Here is a 25,068-nt window from a genome sequence, read left to right on the forward strand (position 1 = left end):
CTTATTTAGCTGGCTGCCTACAGGTATAGGGACCTGGCTTCATTCTGTATTACAAGCTCAGTATATTAGTTTATGATTATATTGTTTGCTACATTAATCAGGTGTCTTACCAGCTGCATTGAATGATCACTAATAGCCACTACCATTGTATTAGCCCAATGCCTAGGGATGTTACAACAAATAAATCTGAGAACACCTCTACCAAAGAACTTTCCATGTGAGAATAATTTAGCTCTACTTCCAACAAGCCTCTTTCTTGTTGCTCAAATGTGGCCATAAGCTCTTCTGTTGTACACTCTGGAGACCACTCTCTCTCTTATGTGGGACGTGACATACAGGAATTAAGCCATCCTGGAGATGAAGGATCAATATGGCTTCTCAGTGACAGACCAGTACTTCCTAATGGTTGATCATCAATGCTTTCTAGGGAAGTATCTCAATAGAAAGGGAAAAATGTGAAGGAAAAACCAAAAAACATGGAGTTGGTATTGACAAGAGAGCAATCTAAAATGGAGCTGGAAGGCCCCTGGGAAGCTAAGACACCTCCTCCTTAAATACTCAAGGCATTCTTCAGTGGAAACCTATTCCTAAAGAGCAGAGGCCATGAAGTTACATTGACTGGTGGAATGGCTATAATAAAGTCATAAAAGACCCAACTTAAAAAAAAATTATTTTGTGAGGGAGGGAGGGAGAGAAACATCAATGTGCGGGTTGCTTCTCATGCACCCTCTACTGGGGACATGGCCCACCACCCAGGCATGTGCCCTGCCTTGGAATCGAACTGGCAATATTTTGGTTCACAAGCTGGCACTCAGTCTACTACTGAGACACAAGAGCAAGGCAAAAGGTCCAACTTTAACGCAGCTACTTTCTTAAAATTGGTGTTCTGTCAGGCCATGTTACCTGAGCCAAGTTACTGGCTACTTGAGAAACTACTCTAATTTCTTTAGTTATATGAGTACACCCTCTTTCAAACCTAGCCTGGCTACTTATCTTTACTCAACAGGTTTAAATCAAAAACATTTATTGACTGTCTCATGTTTTTAAATAAAAACATTTAAAGAAAATCATCTCCCCCTACTGACACTATTCAAAAGAACATTTTAAGCTCTAAAGCCAGTTCCACAAACATTTTGAGAAACAATAGCCCTACTGAGTAAAGGATGATGTTCACTGGGTAGAAATTTATTATTTTTCAAAGCACTCATTATTTTATAGGCACAGCTTGTGCATTAACTCCCTACCTCAATTCCATCATTTTAATATTCTGTATATTGTTTCTCTGAATACTCTAACAAGACTTTTTCCTCTGGATGTAGCATTCATGCAGGTTGTCTCCAGAATCTAGGCACCATGTCTTCTCTAATTTGAACTACAATCTAAATCTGTAACTTCACCACAATTAACTTGCAACCTTGGACTATTCATGTTTTGTGTTGGATCCCCATTTAAACAAAAAACCAAAATATACTGGTTGATTTAAATGGTAGCTGTAAGAAACGAAATATGCAATTGCAAAAATAGTTGAAATTATAGAGACAAAAATTGTCTTTGATGATCAGAAGAAAATTTACTTTCCAACTGGAAATTTACTTGTGATACAGAATCAAAGTTTTCTTAGATAGAAGTGACAGTACATTAACTCAAAAGTAAAATATATTTGGTAAGCGTGCACCAAAATTTAATATATCTAGAGTTAAGATCCTACTAACGTATTAAAAAAATTCTAACAGCAGAGCTAGACCAGTTGTTATGCACAGGCAGAATTAATCACAAGCCTTATTTCATGATGTAAAAGAAGGCTCTGATTAAGATTTTACACAATTCTGGTTGAATTAAGTCATGAAATTTAAATTTTTCTTATCCTAAGCTATCATCTTATACCTGCTTCTCTAAGTTAATGAAGCAATAGATGTAATCACAAATAAAGGTCAGCACATAAATATCTACCTAGGTAAATGTAATAAAACATTTTCTATTAAAAATAACGGTAAGCATCTAGTACTACAAAGAGGAGCAAATCTAATTCTGATGCACCTGTGTCTCATAAAACAAATAACAAACACAAAATTTATAAATTAAAAAAGTCTTGTTTTCAGCCGGAGATACATGAAAAGGACAAAGAAATCACGTATGTACCTCATTCAGGATAGGTTAACTAAATTAAGAGTATGAATGAAAAATGTGTTTTGGGTTGACTTGGCATTGTATATACTGGTATGAAAACAGCACATAAATTTCCCTTTGTATCAACAATTATTGATAACCAAAGCTAAAATTGAATTTTCTTTATATGGGAGGCAATGGGAAACTAAAAGTGTCCTAAATTAATCTCGCTAATATATTTAGTACTGATGTGTATTATTTAATGCTTAATCAAAAGCAGCAAAAAGTGAAATTTATAGACTTATTTAAGAGGTGCAGCAAGAAAGCCATTTTCTCTTATTTATAATTCTTCCACTCTATCATGTGTAAGGTTGTAATCTTGGATTTAAGCAGCATCCATAAACATAATCTTGTTTGCTCAAAAAAAGAAGTGGTAAATATCACCCTATAGATGTGCAATTTCCTAATTTTCTACATGTGATATTAAGGCCCAGTGACTTGTTCAAGATCCCATGGCTAACTAGCGCAAGACTTCAGACTTTCTAACTCCCAGCTGGTACTCTAATACACCAAAATGTTTCTGGGCAAGGAAATATTTATATAACCCTCTAGGTTATAAATAAATACCACTAGGTATAATATTTAAAACTTTAGCCCAATAGGAATATGAAACTTTAGCATAAATATAACTGACTTGAAATTAAACCACATTTACATGTTGCAAATAAAATACCACATATATAAAATCAATGGCATCTATTGATTTCCAGATTGTTTTATCAAACTTAGATATATCCAATCAGAAGCTCAGTTTCAGCACTGCTAATAAGAGGCTTTGTTAATTTGTGTGAAATTTCCTCTATATACCATTATTTTGCCATGTATAATGCACACATTTTTTTGCCTAAATTTTAGAGGGAAAAATAAGGCTGCATATTATATATAGTCAGTCCTAATTCCTTATCTATGTAAATGCTTTTAATTCTTTTATTTATGCTTACGCATTAAAACCCTAGAAAGCATTAACGTTATCTGCATGCAAAATAATACCCTGGAACACAATAATCAGTTTTGTTCCTAAATATAAATAAATAAATAATTGAAATAAAAAATTAAAATGAAGAGTTTTCTTTTTTCCCTGAAAGCCTGGGCCAAAAACATGGGTGTGCAAATATGTATGGGACTGCACTGTACATGGCAAAATACGGTAGACAGAAATTACTAGAATTAATTTAAACACTCTTCAATCTTTAACAGCAATTTTGTGTAATTTCTCAGAATATTTGTAACTCATGAAAAAATAACCAATAAACTTAGCAAAATGACCCACTAAGATAACAGGTCCATGAATATCAAGATGCCTTTATATGTATCTTCCTTCTACCATGAGCTGAATTTATTGCTTATAGTAAATTGTGTTTCTTAATATCGAGATTCTTCAAAAGGAGACTTGCTATCTATTAGTAACTTCATAAAAGATAAACAATCTAGAAAACGTAAAATAATCTAGACACTACAAAAATGACATGTTAACTGAATAAAACAAAGGATTTTGTAGTAATATTTTCTGTGCAGAAAACAAGTACCAAGGAGACCTGCACATAATTTAAAAAGTTAACTAATTACCAAGTGTCAGAAAGCTAATTACCAAGTTTCAATGCTATATAAACTTATCTCTTAAATCAACCAAATAAAAATCCCTAGTATTCAATCAATCATACGGCAAGATGTCCAGAAGCAAATAGTTTCATGAATCCTCAGAAAAAAGAGAAAATTAAGGCTAAAAAGATCAAACACCAAGTGTTCATCAAACCTTTCGGTCAACAGAGCCTTTATTAACATGCAAGTATCATTTGCCACAAGATATACAACTTTTCCTAATCCTTCAGTTCTTTTTCAATATTTTAACTTAAGGTTACTTGTGGATCTAACATAAAAAGTAACCTACTAAAATCGGTCAAAGTTAAACTTGGTTCTAGCTATCACCTTAACCTTTAAGATCATTATTTAGGTTTGTAATTGGAATTATTTGTCACCAAGTAGCAGAATATAATTCTTGTACTTGATAATCTTCTATACTAAAATATGTACCAGTATGTCTTAAGAAGTTACTAAAATATATGCAATTAACATATATATTTGCTTTCAATAAGCTGGAAAGTACAATGTTAAGTCTTCTAAGAGGAAAATTATTTATAGAATTTGGTTGTTATGGTTTTTGCAATTTCCAGAAAAACTGGTCCTTATTAAACTAGTCTTGAAGAACTAAGCTATAAACTTAATATTTATAGACCCTAATGACAGCTTTGATTTACTAAGAAACAATAATATACCAAACTACAGTGCTCTTTCACCATGCCTAAGCAGAGATTCTGTAATATTTTTTGAATATTTTTTGTCTGCTTAGTATAAAAGCTGAATGACCTCTTTATAAGTTAGATTTCAGTAGAAAACCCAGAGATGTTGGGCATATTTATTGGGACATATTTTAACTAATAGACTGTAACTAGTATACTACATCAAAGTGCATTATAAGATTTGCACTACATCTCTTCACATGTTTGTCATATTTTAAAACATTTCAGTTTGATGCAGGAAGACTGGAATAGTTCAGAAGGATTAGCTTTTAAGATCTGGGTAACGTTCATAGTCTTTTAAAACATTTAAATAACCAGAAGTATAATCACAACAAGGGTCTAGGTAAGAAGGATGAATATGGCAAAGGAAGCTTTATAGTCAATGAAAGTACAGTACTTTGGATTGGCCAAAATGCACAGTACACGTAAAATCAAGGTCATGTAGTTTACTGACCATGTGACTACAGTTCAAAGTCACTGCTCCAAAAGCCGTACCTTGTAATCTTCCAAAATTGCTTTTAAATAAAGTTCTTAAATTGTAGCAATAAACAAAAGGACAAGATACACTTAAACAATACTGCAGTTTATCAAAAGACACATAAGAAATTTCAACTCTTATGTCTTTGACAGTTATAAAAATCAATATTTGGCTAAGTTATAAACTTGTTTATAATGCAATTATTTGCATAATTCTAGTAATGCTAATGACAGCTATAAGGTCAGAATAGGTTTTAAAAAAACCACTAAAAACATAAAAATACATAGCCCCAATATTTACCTGTAGAATATCGTCCATTTATGACTAAGTTTCAGCATTTATTATATCACCATTGCTCTAATTTAAAAATCACATCCAAAGGATAAGGCAAAACTACCTACAAAGTGGCATATTTGTTTATTTCTCAATTTGTGAAAATGTCCTTAACTTGTTGATGGAGCAAACAAATTTCAACTCTGCTATGCAAAAGAAGAGACGATAATCTGCTTTGCAATGAACTTGAAAGTTCAATTGCACACAGGCAACATGCTATAAATGAAAAAAATTCTAACTGAACTACAGGTATTAAATACTGAAAAAAGTTAACAGTTTATTATAATTTATTTTATTTAACAATCTAGGAAGTTCGCAGCCATCAGCAGTTCCAGTGCAATTTCAGGTGCAATTGGGAATTCAGGAATCTCCGTGGAGCTGTTAGTGTAGCGAACCTTGTAAGTAAAATACATGCATACTTTTGATAGCACATGTGAGGGGATTTCTCTAAAATTGACTTCATTAGTTTCATTCTCAGCAAACTGACCTATAAAAGAAAAAAAGGTATGTTTGTTATGGGCTGAATTGTGTTCCTCTGAAATTCATATGTTGAAATCCCAACCCCCCAGTATTTCAGAATGTGATTATTTGGAGATGGGGTGTTTTGTTTTTTCCTGTTCAGGATACATATTAAATATGGAACACTTCACAAATTTGCATGTCATTCTTGCACAGGGGCCATGCTATCATTCCAATTTTAACATACATACTGCCAAAGTGAGCATGGAGATGGGGTCTTAAAGAGGTATTAGGGCAAAACAGGATTATTAGCATGAGCTCTAATTTGATGACTGGTCTCCTTGTAAGAAGATATTAAGTCACAGACACAAGCAGATGGAAGACAATGTGAAGACACAGGGAGAAGATGGCCATCTAGGAGACAAGCCTCAGGAGAAACCAACCCTGCTGGCACCATGATCTAGAATTTCTATCCTTCAGGACCACAAGAAAATAAATTTGTTGTTTAAATTACCCACTCCATGGTACTTTGTTATGGAAGCCCTACCAAACTATTACAATGCGGGGGGGAAAAAAAAAACCCAAATAACATCAAACAAAATATCAGAGTATAAACATACAAAAAAATCTTTAAGATAGTACTTGAGATTCATCAAAACTGAGTTTTAAAATTCTAATTCTCTCCCAAAGTTTGGATACTTGGGGACTTTTCCTAAGTATCTTGATGGTGGGATTATTCAAGTGTGAGTAGGAATCAAGTTTTCATGGACCACCAAGAGCCCTGTGCTATACTGAACTGCCATGTAAAAATAACTAAGAAGTGAAATACTATTTATTTAAAAAATCTTTTCAGGAGTAACTGTACTGTTTCCCCCTTTAGTTTTTAAAAATACCATGTGAATGAGATCATATCAGTGACTTCCTTTTATTTAGTAACACTTCGTAAATGATTTTTAGTGATCTCTCAAAATTTCTTTAGCTATTATAAAGGTTTTATTATTTAGCTTTTCTCATAGAAATAAAATATTTTCTTAGAAGTCAAGCACTAGCACTGTGACCTGAATATAAAGGGCAGAAAAATATACTTTCTGAGACTGTAATATTTTATTTTATTTAAAAACAGATTTTTATTTATTTATTTTCAGAGAGAGGGGAAGGGAGGGAGATAGAGAGGGAGAGAAACATCAATGTGTGGTTGCCTCTCACATGCCCCCAACTGGGGACCTGGCCCGCAACCCAAGCATGTGCCCTGATTGGGAATCGAACTGGTGACGCTTTGGTTTGCAGGTCAGTGCTCAATCCACTGAGCCACACCAGCCAGGGCTGAGAATGTAATATTTTAAAAGTTTTCAAATGACTACATTGGTTGGGAGGTGGGGAAAAAGAAGAGTAGGATTCAGCAAATAATTCACAGCACTAAGTTAACTTTTGGTTTGCCAATATCAAAGTTTTTCTCTTTTGAACATATATATATTAGCAGTAAGCGCTTATGAAGTGTTTGAGACTAGACAAACAGGTTTTTAAAATATATATATACTGATTATGCTATTAAAATCCCAATTTTCCCCTCATTGTCCCCCTCTATCTGGTACCCCCATTTCCTACAGCATCATCCACCTTAGTTCATGTCCATGGGTCACGAACGTAAGCTCTTTGGCTTCTCCATTTCCTGTATGGTTCTTAACATGCCAGTCTATTTTGTACCTACCAATTTGTGCTTCTTGATCCTTGCACCTTTCCCCTCATAATCACCCTTCCCTCTCCTAACTGATAACCCTCCAGATCTATGATTCTGTTTCCGTTCTGCTTGTTTGCTTCATTATTTGGATTCAATTATTGATAGTTGTGAATTTGTTGCAATTTTAATGTTTACAGTTTTGATAATCTTTTTGTTATATAATTTCATATAATAGCATTTCATATAATAATGGCTTGGTGATGATGAACTCCTTTAGTTTTACCTTGTCTGGGATACACTTTATCTGCCCTTCCATTTTAAAATGATAGCTTCGTTGGACAGAGTAATCTAGGTTGTAGGTCCTTGCTTTTCATCACTTTTGAATACTTCTTGCCAGTCCCTTCTAGCCTGCAAAGTACCTTTTGAGAAATCCACTGAGTCTAGTGAACTCCTTTGTAGGTAAGTCTCTTGCTGCTTTTAAGATTCTCTCTTTATCTTCAAGCTTTGGCATTTTAATTATAATGTGTCTTGGTGTGGTCCTCTTTGGGTCCAACTTGTTTAGGACTCTGTCCTTCCTCGACTTGTATGTTTATTTCCTTCACCAAATTAGGAACATTTTCTTTCATTATTTTTTGAAATAAGCTTTCAATTTCCTGTTCTTCCTCTTCTCCTGGCACCCCTATGATTCAGATGTTGGCACATTTAAAGATGTCCCAGAGGTTCCTAAGCCTATCTTTTTTTTTTTTTTTTAATTCTTTTTCCTTCCTGCTGTTCTGATCGAATGCTTTTTTTCTTCCTTGCGTTCCAGATTGTTGATGTGATTCTCGGCTTCATCACCTCCATTCTTGGTTCCCTGTAGATTTTCCTTCATTTCACTTAATGCAACCTGTATTTCTGCCTGGGTCTTCTTTATGCTGTTGCAGTACCCAGTGAGTTTCTGGAGCATCCTGATAAGCAATGTTTTGAACTCTCCATCTGTTAGGTTGCTTATCTTCATTTCAGTTAGGCCATTTTCTGGAGTTTTGCTCTGTTCTTTCATTTGGACTATCTTTTTTTTGTCTCCTCATTTTGGCAGCCCCCGTGTTTGTTTCTGTGTATTATGTAGTGCTGCTTTGACTCCTTGTGTTAGTAGTGAGGCCTATTGTAGAAAAGTGCACTTGTTAAGTTGTATGGGCCAGAGCCTTAGGGTGGGCAACCCATGTCACCACTCTGTTGCTATGTGTGGAAGAGGGCTTGGAGAGAGGACAATGACACTGTCTGGCCTCTGGAGTTTTACACAGAAGGAAGCTTTCTCCCGGTACTCGCCCTGTTGCCAGTCACTTCACTGTCTCCTCCTATGCCACCGGTGCCCTTCCAGCTGTTGCTGACTCCCTGAGAGGGTGGGTCTGCATGAGTCCCAAGTCCTTTGAGGGCCCTTTAGGAGAAGTCTGAGGATCCTGCAGTTTCTTCCACTACCCCAACCCCCACTGGTTCTTACAGCCAGAAGTTATGGGGATTTATCTTCCTGGAGCTGGAACCCTGGGCTGTGTGTGGTCTGGACTGGGGCTGGGAATCCCTTGCTCTTGAGGTATACCTCCCGGTTTTTATCCACCACACATGGATGTGGGACGGCTGCTTCCTATCTCCGCACCTCTCCACCTCCTGGCACCTCTTTGTGTCTTTGCTCCTCCTACCATCAGAACGTATGTGGATTCTTTAAATCTTGGGTTGTTGGGACTTCCATACAGCTTGATTTTCCTACAATTCTGGGTGATATTTGTTTTGTAGTCTAGTTGTATATTTTGATATAGTTATACTCGAAGGAGAGGTGTGTTTACCTATGCCTCCATCTTGACTGGACAAACATTAGGGGGATTAGGGGTTTTTTTTGAGGTGAAATCCTCATAATCACATAAAATTAACCATTTTGAAGTGTATATTTCACAATGTTGTATAGCCACCCTATCTATCTTGTTCTAAAACATCTTACTGCCCCCAAATAAAACTCTGTGCCCCTTAGCAATTACTCCCCATTTCCCTACCCCCAACCTGTACTTTCTATTACACCAATCTACTTTCAATTTCTATGGATTTAACTGTTCTGGATATTTCATACAAATGGAATCATAAACTTGCTGCCTTTTGTGGATGGCTTTCTTCATTTAGTATAATGTTTTGAAGGTGCATCCACATTGTAGCATGTATTAGTATTTCATTCCTCCTTATGTAAAACATCAGTTTGGAGCTGAAAATTTGATCTTTAAGATAAAGCTCTTATTTTTATTTTTTATTTTTAAATTCTCTCACCTGAGGATATACTCTTTGATTTTAGAGACAGGGGTGTGTGTGGGGAGAGGGAGAAAGGGAGAGAGAGAAAGAGAGAGAGAGAGGAAGACATTCACTGATCAGTTGCCTCCCATATACTCCCTGACCGGGGATCAAATCTGCAACCTTTATGTGCCCTGACTGGTCATAGAATCTGTAACTTTTTGATGTACAGGATGACTAAAGCTATTTTTAAATTAAAGGAGAAGAAGCTTACAAAAAAGCAAAAATCCTTTAATTTTAATTTTTAACTAAGATTTTTGGCATGTTTGTAATTTTCCCCATGAAGTACATCCTAGTTCTGTCCAGGAGAAAATGATTCAACCCAGGAGCAAGGAGTCCCACTAGCACCCAGACTTGGGTTCCTAAGTTCCCGTTAGAAGACATCAGGGCTCTTCGTAAATCTTTCTTCTTTCTTTCCTGTGCAGACTATATTTCACAGTAACCAAATAGTTTCTTAAAGGAAAAGTCTAATTAATAAGTGCCGAAGAAATTATGCATTTAGAAAATCAATGTTTTGTAACCCCAAATGAAGTATATCTCAGTGGTAATCACAATGAATGCCAAAACCATTATATGGAAGTCTAACTGGAGCACGGTTCATGGATGAATCAGCTTGATAATCCTGGCTCACTAATCAATCTTGACATTGCTAAAAGATGTATTACAATAGAATATAATAATACCAACTATGAAGTATTATTGCCTAGTAAAATGGACCAGCTACTAATCAAGCCTCTGGAGTTCTAATTATGAGTTTACAAGATGAAACATTAAGGCTAGTCAGGATGTGGACATTATATAAATGTACTTGTTTCTTTGTAAAACTGATGGTCTGTAAAAAAGGGAGAGTGTAGGGGGACTATCAAAATTTTGTAAATGAAATTACAACATCAGAGATTTGCTTGAAATATTCTTTAAAAAGTGAGGATAGATGAAACAAGATTGGCAAAATGTTGATAATGACTCACGTTATGTACATGGAGGCATACTATTCTATTTCCATGTATGTTTTTAAATATCCATAGTAAAAAATACAGAAAAGGAATCACCAAAAAGCCAGAATAATCTTGGGAAAAAAAAAGTTGGAAGCCTCACACTTCTCAATTTCAAAACTTGAACAATAAGGCCATTCAACGGGGTAAATAATGGTCTCTTCAACAAATGGTAGTGGTATGTCCACATTTAAAGAATAATCACACAAAAATTAACTTAAAATCAAAGACCTAACTATAAGAGTTAAAACCACTGAACTCTTGTAAGAAAACATAGGGGTAAATCTTCATGACATTGGATTTGGCAATAGATTTTTAGACAGGACTCCAAAAAACCCCACAAACAACAAAAGGGATAAAAGAAACTGGGCTTTATCACATAAAAAACTTTTATTCATTAAAACACACTATTAAGAGACAACCCACAGAAAGGGAGAAACTATAAGCATATCATATACCTGATAAGAATCTAGTGTCCAGAATTTATAAAGAACTTTTACAACTCAACAACAAAAAAGATAAATCCCCTTAAAAAGTGGACTTGAAGAGACATTTCTCCAGAGGATACACAAATAGCCAGCAAGCACATGAAGATGTATTCAACATCATTAGTCATTAGGGAAATGCTAATCAAAACCACAATGAGATACCACTTCATACCCATTAAAATGGCTGGAATAAAACAACTGCAAATAAAGGATGTGGGGAGAAAACCACATGAGGAACTCTCATACACTGCTGGTAGGAATGTAAAATGGTTCAGTCACTGTGCAAAGTTTGGTATTTCCTCTAAAAGTTAAACACAGAAATTATATGTTCCAGAAATCCCAATGCTCAGAAAATTTTTTCTTGAGGTAAAAAAATTACCTCGAAGAAAATGTTAAGAATAGACATTTGGGAGGTGGTAACTTCTACAGATAAACTTTAGAAGTAGGAGCACAAATCAACAGAGTACTGTGTTGAGAAAGGTGGCCATGGAAACTAACCTAGGGGAATGATGCTTCCTATTACAAACTAACCAATTTGGTTTTGTTGAAACTAGGGTAAATAGCTATAAATTAAACACAGTAGAAACCAACTTTTTCCCAATGCAACATAATCATGCAATGTTCAAATATTTACTGTCTCTTTTAAATGTCATAAGTCACTTAATTCAACTTAAAAATACATTCACCAAACACTGAAAGTGAAGATAAATGAAGAGAAAATAAAGAAATCTTCTTACCTGGGCCACTCAACATGGCTTTTATTGTTCCTGATGTTAATGCATGTTCCCTCTTTACAATAAATTCGTGACCATCTGAAGATATCAATTTGACATACATGGCATCAGGGCCTTCACAGCCACCATAGGTTTTCTCTTCTCCATCTAAAGTAAAGTAGTAAAATGATTTTTGAATCACAAAATTTATTGACAATAAACAGGTTTACCAAGGTTTAAAGAACTCACACCAGAAAGATTTCTGGAGGGTAACAGCGACCAAGATTTTAAAGTTTTTAGACTTCTTGTTTATTATTCTCTATACATTTTCCAATGTCAGAATAAAATTTACATTCAAGGATTGTACTTCGGATGAAAATTTACCAGTATTTTTCAAGGAAATATTACTAACAATATTTTTGTGACTACAGCAGCACATTTAAATTTAAAGACTAAAACATTCAAGTAATAAAACTTTAATTCTATCACCTGAGTACTCATGGTACAAATAGGATGCATAGCGTGTTTATGAATGAATGTTTATATACCATGTGAACGCAACTTCTGATGAGCCCAAATTGTAAATTTGGCTTCCTTAACTCAGGAATTTACTCATGATCCATAAAAATGACTATGAAAAGAATATATTGCTCAGTTTAAATTATTGCACAAATGAAAGTAATGAACACAGACAAACGTCAGTCTTTAAAAATGGAAAGTAGAGGTGAGGCGATAGAGTGCCTAGATTTCACTTGCTACCAGCACACCCATTGCTGTCATGCTGCCTTCGGTTAGCTCAATTTAACTTTCTGGGGGAGTATACATTTTTGTATAGCCCTCTAAGATTTTTCTCACACATATAACTTCTATGATATTGTACAGACAGAATTTTAACATTCATGGTTACCAGTATCTGAAAGAAAGTTTCTTATGGCTTATTCTAAAAATTTAGGGAGCCCTAGAGAGAAGTAGAAATACTTTTCGTATTTTTTGAAAGGTAAACATTTTATACGTCTGTTGGGAAAGTTTCTAATATCTTAAAGTACAATTTATTCACTAGTAACCACAAGCTTTATTTGGTAGAACATGTTACTAATCTGTCCTCAAGAATACACAGTAAATGTAAGCTGTTGATTTCAAAAACTACTTTCGGTCTACTCTGACCATTTTCTAACTTGCATTCACTGACATCGAAGGCCTACCTTTGAGAAGAAAAACCAGCTTCTACTAGGTGAAATACTTACCCGTTATTTTCTTATGAAACTTACCCATTATGTTCTTATGAAATTCTACTTCACTTCCACAGGAAGTTTAGCAGTTTCCTGAAAATATAACAATGCTATATTAAGACTAATGCTGAAATAACATGTTTTCACCGCTATTTAGTATGTCCTTGGGGTTACAAGTCTGCCTGCCTGTCTCTCTCTCTCTCAAGCAAGAAGTTCCAAGCCACTGCAATAAATAGTGACAAGTTTCTGAACACCTGAGACAATAAAGTTGAGATACAGATTTACTGGTTTATTTTTCCTTTATGGCAACTATTGTGACAACAACTTAAAAATACAGATGCTTTTTATTAGGACCTAAACTGAACTTCAATAGATCCTTGGCCTTAATCATTTTCCTATATACACTGTTCAACTTGATACTGGTAGATACTAAAACAAGTATTTGTCGAATAAATGACAACGTGATAAATACAAGGACATGAAGTAGCTTTCATGAGAATAAAAAACATAAAGCTCGCGCTCTTCTTTTGTAAATGTGAACATCTAAAATACATTTTACCGTTCCATCCCTTCTGCGCGTAGGCTACCAAAGTTCTGAAATTTAACAGGAGAGTGATAAAAATGTGTAATATTTGAAGAAATCTTAAATTTTAAAAATTAGGTGATTGCTAAATGAAAAGGGCTCATGTTTACAGTAACTTGTATTTTAACATGTTTTCAAAGGAGGATTTTATTAATACCAGTATTATTTTTATGCTATTATGAGGAAAACAGCATACCCTCGTAATTCTTTTCTCTAAGAAATTTCTGACCAATATTTTAATTCTACCCTTAAGGGAAGGGTCAATAAAATGGAACACATTTTAGAGCAAGAAAGGAACTTGGAGATAACCTATGTCATTCCTCACCTTAAAAAACAAAGATGAATAACTTGTTCCACATAGTGTTATAGTGGGAGCAGAAATCAAATTTACTAGTCTAGCACACTTGCTAAGCACTGAGAGATATTTAAAGTATCATTTCTAATGTGGGGTTAGGGCAGCAGTGGCAATATAGCACTATTACCAAAAATTTGAGGGCCTTTTAAGTGGTAAACATTGGATTAAATGACTTATATACATTACCTTATTTTAAAACAACACTTTCACAAGGGAATTATTGTATCCATTTTAAATATTTTATTTACCTATTTTTAGAGAGAGGGGAAAAGGGGTAGAAAGAGAGGCAGAGAAAACATCAATGTGCTAAGAGAAACATCAATTTGTTGCCTTTTGAATGCCTCAAGCCCCAACCGGGAACCTGGTGGACAACCTAGGCATGTGCTGGGACCAGGAATCAAACCAGTGTGACCCTTTTGCAGGCAGCAAGCACAGTACTCAATCCACTGAGCCACACCAGCCAAGGCAGTTCCCATTTTAAAGATAAAGAAACACTGAAAGGCTGCTACTTGCTCAAGGCTTCTACAGCTTAAGTGGCAGCTGGAAGATTTAAACCTAGGTAGGTAGGTTTTATAGCCCAAATCCCCTTCCATTTCCATACTGCCATAGTTAAAAAATTCTGGCTCCAGCTGAAACTTCCTATCCAGTACTGCTGAAAGTGGCTGGTATATTTTCTTAGAACCTTCTCTAAAATTTAAAAACAGTACTATGTCATTTTATGATAATAATGGTAGGCAATTAAAAATTCATCAGTAATTACTTTCTTCTGTTAATACTGCTTTGTAATCATTCTTCTAAAACACAAGCAATACAAAACAAAAAAGGGCAAAATGCTAGAAAAGCCAGAAAAACAAGAATTTCAAGTGCCAACTTTTGTCTGAAAATTTTTCAGAGCAAAATATATATAGAATGTTTACTTAACTAGCAGTAGCTAGGCAACCATGCAAAGTCAAATCATAGAATCCCTTTGGGTAGCAACAGTTCCTCCACAGACTTTTTAATATAGTAAATCAATTCCACCATTTATACAAGGGTAAAAGGGGGAGGGGGAACATTCCCATCACTAACAGAGTATATCGATAGCAAGAATTAAGGGCAAATACTAAATCCGAGTTAGGAGCTAAAAAATGTAAAATGTTAAATTTGGACTTAACCCACAAATTACCTATAGAAATCTAAGTTTGCAGTGGCAAAAATCTGAACATTTGAGCATCTATTCCATAACTAAGCTGAGTTCTAGAAATGTGAATTAGGCAGGTAAAAGCAACTAACTGGTCGAGGAGTGTGGGTTGAGAGCAGGTTTAGGCAGAAGACAAAGTGTAAACAGAGGCCTGCCTGAGACGTCACTGTGCCCTTAAAGTATTATATATAAACATAAGTGTTTCGAGGTTTTTAAATTTTTTTGGTAACAAATAGAAATTCTGGGTAAGCCTAGGGCCTACACTGAAATCAGTTTTGAATCTAGTATCATTGAACACTGAAAAGATCTTTGAACAAACAGCCTATCCTATTTCTGATTTGAAATTTTCATACACTATAGTGCTACATGGATTTTTGGACTATATTTTGTTCCATCAACCTGTTTATACCTGACAAATATACCCAGTTTTAATTACAATAGCATTATAAACATGTTTTGCTGTATGATTGAGCAATTCCCTTTTAGTTACTACAGATTTCTTGTTAGGTCTACTTTTGGATATAGTTTTTATTATAAATGGGACCTGTTTTCCTATTATACTTTCTGAAAGGTTATTGCTGAGTTTTAAAAAAAGCTCTTAAAATTCAGTAAGTTTATCTTGTAACCCTCCATCTTAATAGTTCCAAGTTTTTAGTTAATTTGCTCATATTATTTAAGTAAGATTATAGCAACAGCTGCAAATAAATCTATTCTTTGTATCTTTTTTACATTGCATATTTACTTGGAAAAGATGTTAGTTGTCTCATGTCACTCACAAATACACTGCAGATTAAAGTACCCATGTAAAAACACCATTCTGGAAAAATAGGTGAAAAAAATACAAATGGCTTACAGACCTGTAAAAAAAAGCTCGGTCTCAATGGTAATCAGTAAAATGCAAACAAATATTCAAACTTGCTAAGAATCAGTGTTAAGGGGAGGGGAAATGTGTGATACCAAATGACAGTTTTGGAAGACAGTAGCAGAATTGTCAGGAGACCAATTCTTCTTGGTATGTACTTTAGAGAAACCCTGGCATTGTGTGCAAAGGCAAGTAGGTTCTTTACAATAATATGTGTACAAGTGAAAAACTGAAAATACCTTAAAAGGTTCACTAACTAAGGAATGAGCTAAATAAAAAACAGTATATCTGTACTTATAAAATATTATGGGGCAGTGAAAAAGGAAAAAGTTAAATCTATATTTGCTATGACATGAAAATACCAAAATAAAATTTTATTTTTTTGCTGTAGCCTGAAGGGTTGCAGGTTGGATTCCCAGCCAGGGCACACACCCAGGTTGCAGGTATGAGCCTCAGCCAGGGTCTATAATTACTTTGGAATCATTAGGTCATGGAGTCAAAGGAATTTGCTGTTAAAACGGCTTGATGGAGTCAGGTGTCAATGCATCAGTTCCAGTGCTGCTTGAGTGCCCCAACCAGGGACTGAAACTGCAACCCAGCTATGTGTCCTGACAAAGAATCAAGCCCACGACCCTTCAATTTATGGGACAATGCTCCAACCAACTTAGCCACACCAGCCAGAGCAACACTGAGGGCAACTCGAAATTAAGTTGTTTAAACCGGCTGAAGGCCAGTTTGAAAAAAATTGTAACCACACTTTGCCTCCATGCACAACTTCAGCAAAGATTACAACTAGACTACAGAACAAGCATAACCCAGATTCGTCAGAAAATCAGTATGTATGGAAGTCCAGCAACCAAGGATTTAAAAGAAGCCACATTCATCCAGATGGGTGACTTTTTTACCACAGGCCACACTACTAAGATGGAGTCAAAGCAGCTCTACCTGGCACACAGAAACAAACTCAGGGAGGCTGCCAAAATGAGGAGACAAAAAAATATGGACCAAATAGAAGAAGAGAACAAAACTCCAGAAGAAGAACTAAATGACATGGAGATAAGCAACAGTTCAAAACACTGCTTATCAGGATGCTCCAGAAACTCACTGGGTACTGCAACAGCATAAAAAAGACCCAGGCAGAAATACAGGTTGCATTAAGTGAAATGAAGGAAAATCTACAGGGAACCAAGAATGGAGGGGATGAAGCTGCGAATCAAATCAACAATCTGGAACGCAAGGAAGAAAAAAAGCATTCGATCAGAACAACAGGAAGAAAAAAGAATTAAAAAAAAAAAAGATAGGCTTAGGAACCTCTGGGACATCTTTAAATGTGCCAACATCTGAATCATAGGGGTGCCAGGAGAAGAGAAGAACAAGAAATTGAAAACTTATTTCAAAAAATAATGAAAGAAAATGTTCCTAATTTGGTGAAGGAAATAAACATACAAGTCGAGGAAGGACAGAGTCCTAAACAAGTTGGACCCAAAGAGGACCACACCAAGACACATTATAATTAAAATGCCAAAGCTTGAAGATAAAGAGAGAATCTTAAAAGCAGCAAGAGAAAAGCAGAGACTTACCTACAAAGGAGTTCCCTTAAGACTCTCAGCTGATTTCTCAAAAGGTACTTTGCAGGCTAGAAGGGACTGGCAAGAAGTACTCAAAGTGATGAAAAGCAAGGACCTACAACCTAGATTACTCAATCCAGCAAAGCTATCATTTAGAATGAAAGGGCAGATAAAGTGCATCCCAGACAAGGTAAAACTAAAGGAGTTCATCATCACCAAGCCATTATTATATGAAACCCTAAAGGGAACTATATAAGAAAAAGATCAAAACTATGAACATGAAAGTAGAACAAATTCACAACTATCAACAACTGAATCTAAAAAACAAACTAATCAAACAAGCAGAATGGTAAGAGAATCATAGAGATAACTTCAAGGGTTATCAGCTGGGAGGTGGAAAGGGGGAGAATGGGAGAAAAGGTGCAGGGATTAGGAAATACAAATTGGTAGTTATAGCATAGACAGGGTGATATTAAGAACAGTATAGGAAATGGAGTAGCCAAAGAACTTATGTGCATGACCCATGAACATGACCAAGAAAGGAGGGGATTGCTGGAGGGAATGGGGTACCTGGCAGAGGAGCACAAAGGGGGAAAAATTGGAACAACTTTAATAGCATAATCAATTAAATATACTTTTAAAATTTATTTTATTTTTTAACCTCACTTGAGGACATACTTATTGATTAGGGAAAGGCGGGAGAGAGAAAGGGAGTGAATCCTGAATGGGACGGGACAGAAACCTCAACCTAGGCATGTGCCCTGACTGGGAATCAAACCTGACCTTTTGGTTCATAGGACAACGTTCTATCAACTGTGCCAAACCAGACAGGGCTAACCCTTTTTTCCCTTAATTTTATTTTTCAATTACAGTTTCCATTTAATATTATTTTGTAAAAGTTTCAGGGGTACAGCAGAGTGGTGAGGCAATCATATACTTTACAAAGAGTTCTCCCCACCCCCAGTATTTCTAGTACCCACCTGGCACCATTCAGAGTTATTACATTATTATTACCTATATTCCCTATGCTGTACTTTACCTCCCCATGCCAAGATAAATTGTTCATTTTTTAAATTATTTTCATTTTCAATTACAGTTGACATATATTAGTTTCAGGTGTACAACCCCAGTGATTAGACATTACATAACTTATTAAGTGATCATTCTGATATAACTTGTACCTACCTGACACCATACATAGTTTAATATTAGACTATTATCGACTATATTCCCTATGCTGTATTTTAGATCCCTATGACTATTCTGTAACAACTAATTTGTACTTCTTAATCCCCTCACCTTTTTGCCCAACCCCCCAACTCTCTCCCATCTGGCAGTCACCGAGAAAAACTTCATTTTTTAAAAAGCATTTTAGAATGACAGGTACAGTTTGATGCCATTATGTAAAATAAGCGACTTCTTGCTTATTTATGTTTCCTGCAGATAAATAAATGCATAAAAACACACGTTCAAAAGTGTAAGTAACTAGAAAACTATGACTTAAAGCTTATTTTTAAAAAGCAACAAATAAGCATGTAGAACCAAGCAGCAAATGAAGGGAATAATGGTCAGTCAACCTGATGATTATTAACTATATGTAATATGATTAACTGGAAAACAAAGTAAATTACATTAACCAAAAATTAACTAATGTTCAGGCTATTTGAAGTGGCTTTGGCCACATAAAAGAAATTGACACAAGCTAGGACACACTTCCAATCTGTAAGAAGACATCAAAATATCCTGCCTAGCATGTGCTTATAGTGTCACTGATTTCATGTCTCTGAGGATGAGTTTAAAAATTCTCATTCTGGCCATGCAACTCATAACAATGCTCCCGTATTTAACTCTTAGGTAAATGGTCTTAATATTAATACTCTTTGCAAAAAGGATCCTTTTTCACGTTTTCCTCCACTGCGCAATTCACAGTTTTCTCCACTATTAACTACAAATGTTTCACAGCCGCCTTGTAAGTATGTCTTTTTAGATCTATCTGACACCAATTACCCGTAGTTGTAAGTTCTCCAAGGCAGGAAGGTTCTTTCTTTATGATCCACATATCTAGCACACAATGGTAATTACGTGGTAATGTTAACAGAGTAAAGCTCATACAATAATGTACCTGCCACATAGTATTTTCCTCAGCTTTCCAACAAAATAGTTTTTCAATGGCATCATGCTTTTGGCCAAGGTTGATTCTTTTCATATTTTTCCTTGATTATGGCCTTTAACAAACTGGAACTTTCAGATAACCACAATAAAAAGTGTCCTTTCTCGGAAACATCTATTTAAGTTTACTGAAATATTATTGTTTATATTGGGGGAAGGAAGTGACTAAGAAAGGGGACAGTATTCCACCTTTCACAACAGAATTAAGTCTGAATTCTAATTCTTTTGTTTAAAGACATATATCAGGATCAACCATTCTTCTTCTATGTTCTAGGCATTTTCCTCTTTTTAAAAAGATTTTATTTATTTATTTTTAGAGAGGAAGAGAAACATCAATGTGTGGGTGACTTTCACATGGCCTTCACTGGGGACCTGGCCTGTAACCCAGGCATATGCCCTGACTGGGAATCGAACCAGCAACCCTTTGACTCACAGCCCACACACTCAATCCACTGAGCTATACCAGCCAAGGCTGAATTCTAATTCTTTATGCCCTTTAAAGACTTCCAGGGCATAGACACATCATGAAATTATAACCAAACATCAGTCTCACAATTCTTCACATTAACATAAATTGTTAGTTATAAAACAAGTGTATAAAACATGTATTCCTGTACATGATTTCTGGAATTTCATATTTCCTACAACTAACTCAGTTATCTTCACATTTCTATCTTGAGACTCAAATAGGTTAAGTGATAAGACTTGTTTCTTCACCTCCTAAATTTCAAAAAAAAAAAAAAAAAAAAGCGGGGGGGCTTAATTGTGTCTTAAGTTCCTCCCAACTCTACCATTTCATGACTGAGCTCATCAGTAATTCACCCTCCCTCTACAACAAATACCTGGAATCCCCAATTTCCCATCTTTATTAAACAGAGCTGCTCCCACACAGCACAGAGCTTTCCAGCTCCCATGTTGTGTTTCTACTGAGTTTATCTCACCCCTGTAATCTGTATAATCTCCCTTAGACAATGATCTCCGAACTCCTTTGTTTGGTTAAGAAGTATAAGCAAATAGTCCCACTATATAGCAAATACTTAAGTATAGATTCTTACATTATAAAATGACTTAAAAGAACTTTAAAATACTGGGCTAAAAATAAATATATAAAAAAAAACATTTAGAACAAGTCAGTTGAAATGGTTTAAGACGTATCAGTGTAACTGCAAAGATTTTCCAGATTTTCTAGTACTGAAAAATACACGAAATCCCCCAAAACAAGCCTTTTATAAGACAAACTAATACTACTTTAGAACTTGATATATAAGGCTGATTATAACTTCTGATTACAAACTATTGCCTAATTATATGACAAAATTATAAGGAAAATTATCGTGATGAAACTGGCATCTCCATTTGAAGTTTATATATATTTATACATACTATATTTTTTTGTAATGGGAGATAATTATATTTGTTTTCTTATATTTATTTAACCCGCTGTTAAGAGTTCATCAGGACTGGTACCACCCATGTCTCATTGTTCTTATATCCCCTAACTCCCTGCCCTCTCGTATGTGCTCACCCAAATCCCAACCCTGCCAAACCCAATTCTCTGCCTAGCTCAGGCCTCAACCAAAGAACTGAATATGGCTAGAGAAAAGTCACAACCATACCGGCTGTTCTTAATTTTAAATTCATGCCTATACCCTTTAAATAAGCACTTGGATCCTCCTAGCAAATTGGCTTTCCTACTCTGAGAAAATTTACAGCTTCTTTGAAACCTCCAATACCGCTCTTCCCTGCCCTGACCACTTACTTCATCAAAATGGAAACAATCACTAAGCCTTACCTTTCCTCTTTCATCCTACCTGCGTGTAGGATGGGGGACCCAACCCCTCCAAAATTTATTTATAAAAAATGGTGTATGTCTTCTTACACTTTTAAACCAGTAACTTTCAAAGTACTCTCCATTTGATGCAATACACCTATTGAGACTTCTTACTGCTCAAAACAATTTTTGAACTTTGGATTTTGATGCCTTTCAGAGCTTCTGCCATTTTTTGTTTTACCTCTTCCACATCAGCAAAAATGTTTCCCTTTGAGGACTTTTTTTCATTCGGGAAACAAAAAAGTCACTCGGGGTGAGACTGGGTGAACTGGGAGCGTGGGGCACGAGGGTCATGCTGTTTTTGGTCAAAAACTGCTGAACACTCAGTGGTATGGGCAAGTGTGCTTGTAAATCACCCATCATGAAATGGGCAAAGGCGCTGAGTCTTCAAAAAAAAAAAATTTACTGATGTGGAACGCAGCCTCTTGCAACAATGCCAGTTGGTACACTGATTATAGATGGGTTCCTAGAACACTCACCTAGCGGTGGAAGTCTTCAAGGGGCCCGCCCTCCAGAAGGTAATTTTAGTTTTTTGGGTCCCCCTTCCCTGTATACCATATACTCTGTCCACCCTCCTGTTTCAAAAGTAGAAACCATCCTTCTATCCAGGGCCAACCTTTCCACGTGAGGACATTTATCCAAAGATTTTCTTGCCATTATCCCCATCAACTCATAAAAATGCTGTAATACCACTATCATTCATTTCTCCTTAACCCACTCTGATCACTTTTGGCCCACTAGTTCATTCAAAGGGCTCTTATCAAATTTCACCTACTTTACTTGGTCACATGATCAATTTTTAATCCTCCTCTTATTCGGAGTAGACTTACTGCCTCCTTCCTGAAGTTTCCTACTCTTAGTATTACTGATGCTACACTTTTCTGCTTCCATCAGTTTGCTCTGCTGACCAGAGTGCTCCCAGTCACCTCCTTCTTCTCCATTAACACTCTCTACTGATGTCCTCCAGTCCAAAGATTTAAATATCACTTATAAAGTTTGATTCCCAAGTTATCTCTTTAGCCAGACATATCCCCTGAGAAACAGTAGTGCAAATCCAACTTGGCTACTGCACATATTCTGAGCTGTATACTAGTTACCAAACTCAGTACATCCTTTAAGGAACTCCTGATTTATTCCTCAGTAAACCAGTGCACCCTCGCCAGCCTTCCTCATTTCAGTTCACCCAGGTGCTCAGGCAAAACAATTTCTCAAAAAAAAGTTTTTTGTTGTTTGTTTGTCTGTTTTAGTCCCAGGCATGAAAGAAAGACCCATTTGGCTCCATCTTAAAATTACATTCTAAATCAAAACACTTCTCACTAACTTACAACTCAACACTTCTAGTTTAAGCCGCCATTTCTCAGCTGGACTATAATTGAGCCTCCTTAAGGAGCTGGTTTCCCTGCTTTCCTCCAACTTGGTCTATTCTCCACCCCAAAACTAGTCGTCGAAAGCATAAATCAGTTGTCGCTCCCATGATCAAAATCCTCTAATGGCTTCTCATTACAGACAGAAAAATGAGTATCAAGGTCCATCTTATTTATATTTAGACCTTGTTAATCACCCTGAATTCATCTCCCATCACTCTTCCTTCACTATGTACCAGCCACAGTGGCATCCTTAGAATTATAATAGGTCAGGTTCATTCCTCCTTCCATAAGGTTGAATTTGCAGTTAATGCTATCTTAAATTTCTTCCCGCACATTTTCCTCATCATTTCAGTCTTCAAGCAAAACATCAACTCTTCAGAGAGGTAGATCTTCTTTGTTCACATCCCAATCAAAATTAGACAACCCCAACCTACTCACTCTGACTTAATCTAACTCTAATCTCGCCATATTTTCTTCACATTCATCACCACCTGAAACTGATATTTGCATACTTTCTGTATATCCTCTTTCTTCAAGCTCCAGGAGGGCAGGACTATATAGGGGCATATAGTGGAAGCTCAGTAAATATTTCTCTAATAAATGGGACCACTGTTTTTTTTTTTTTTTTTTTAAATAATCAAGGCTTTAAATTTCAGGCACCACTGGATGGGCTTTTTTGATCTTAGGAATTGTAAACGTTAAGCACAGGTTAGCTAAAATGCATCAACATGTATGAGTGTAACTGCAAAGATTTTCCAGATTATTTTCTAGTACTGAAAAATCTACCACCCCGCCCACCCTGCCCCGGCAAACAGCATTTATAAGACATAAGTTAATATTACTTTAGGACTTGATACATAAGCCTGCATAACTTCTGACTACAAATTACTGCCTTATTTCAAAATTACCATAAAGCAATTAAATTGGCGTCCTTAACTTTGGAGTGGCAGATAATATCTCATGTATAAGGAAAAAAGGAGAGTCATTAAAAAATGAAGTTTGAAGCCCAAATCACTAGCAATAAACAATAACATCCATGATGACTGGGACCATAGCAGTATCCTTGCCATTGTATTTCCAGAATGAATGAGTCCACGTGTAAACTGTGATGTAAACGAGGTTAGAGATTTATTATTTTAGTCCACTTAACCGAAAACTACAGGGGGATCAAAAAGCAAATCTGGCAGTCTGAAAATTTTAGGTTTTAAAACTCTAAAGGATTTCAGTTGTTTTCTACACTGAAGACGATGCAGAGCAGAAATGCTGACAATTTATGACACGAACTCCACAGCTATAGTTACTAAAGAGGTTTTAGTTTCATAAGAGAAACTCAGGGACCACTGTACTTGGCGCTAGATACCTCCTTTCAGGTAAGACTGGGAGGTAGATGAGCCACAGCCTCAAACCACCAAGTCGGCCAGAGATGGTCCAGTAAGTTGCCCAGAAGGTAAACTTCTCGGGGTCCCGCAGCTGGAAAGAGCGAGGGCCCTCTACTATGACTGGGGACTGCCTCCAAGAAAAGAACGAATCTTAGTGCATATGAGGAAAGGAAAAATAAAAAGCCACAGAGCTACCATGTCCTAACTCCACCCTCCGCGTGCTCAGCCCAGAGATGGCCCAGTCTCTCCGCCGCCGCCCCTCCTTCCACTCTTTTCCAAGCCCACCGAACGGCGCCGGGAAAGGTCCGGCCGTCCTCTTCTCCCCTCCCCCAAACCAGAGGCAGAGGAGGCCCGAGGAGGTTGGGAGCTTCCGTTCCTTCCCCGCCCAAATGGGAAGAGGTGGGCAGTGGGACAGCAAGCGCGCCCCGTACGAGCCCCCGTCGTCCTCCATGCAGACTCAGAGCTCCGTTCCCACCCAACCCCGAGACTCACCGGTTAGCACCGCAGACACCGCACCAAGTCCAGGCACACCGCCACAGCCCCCACTCCAGGGCCGCCCCCCCACCCCAGAAGCCTACCGCCGTTGGTTCCGGGGCAGTTGGAGGAATTACTTCCGCCGGGTCACGGACGCTTT

General features: G+C 36.4%; 1 protein-coding gene and 1 pseudogene across 2 annotated transcripts; both read right to left on the reverse strand.

Moving 5' to 3' along the window:
* Window positions 1-3,907: 3,907 nt before the first annotated feature.
* On the reverse strand, window positions 3,908-25,068 carry ELOC (elongin C). Of its 2 annotated transcripts, none has more exons than XM_024578301.4 (4): window positions 24,927-25,068; window positions 13,180-13,233; window positions 11,936-12,079; window positions 3,908-5,761 (listed from the first exon to the last, which is right to left on the reverse strand). In XM_024578301.4, exons 2-4 carry the CDS (start codon window positions 13,181-13,183, stop codon window positions 5,571-5,573), a joined length of 339 nt encoding a protein of 112 aa, XP_024434069.1. In that variant the 5' UTR covers window positions 13,184-13,233; window positions 24,927-25,068; the 3' UTR covers window positions 3,908-5,570. The 2 variants fall into 2 exon arrangements, with proteins under 2 accessions (XP_024434069.1, XP_045042008.1); XM_045186073.3 differs by lacking the exon at window positions 24,927-25,068 and adding an exon at window positions 24,630-24,725.
* LOC112320898 (U6 spliceosomal RNA) lies at window positions 5,905-5,999 on the reverse strand (annotated as a pseudogene).

Source organism: Desmodus rotundus, chromosome 8, assembly GCF_022682495.2.
Source record: "Desmodus rotundus isolate HL8 chromosome 8, HLdesRot8A.1, whole genome shotgun sequence".
NCBI lineage: Eukaryota > Metazoa > Chordata > Mammalia > Chiroptera > Phyllostomidae > Desmodus > Desmodus rotundus.

What these genes read in the sequence shown, in the direction of transcription:
- ELOC (XM_024578301.4), bottom strand. An exon ending in AGCCATGTTGAGTGGCCCAG is followed by an intron (nt 5,762 to 11,935) that starts GTAAGAAGATTT and finishes TTTCTTTTATAG; the next exon opens with GTCAGTTTGCTGAGAATGAA.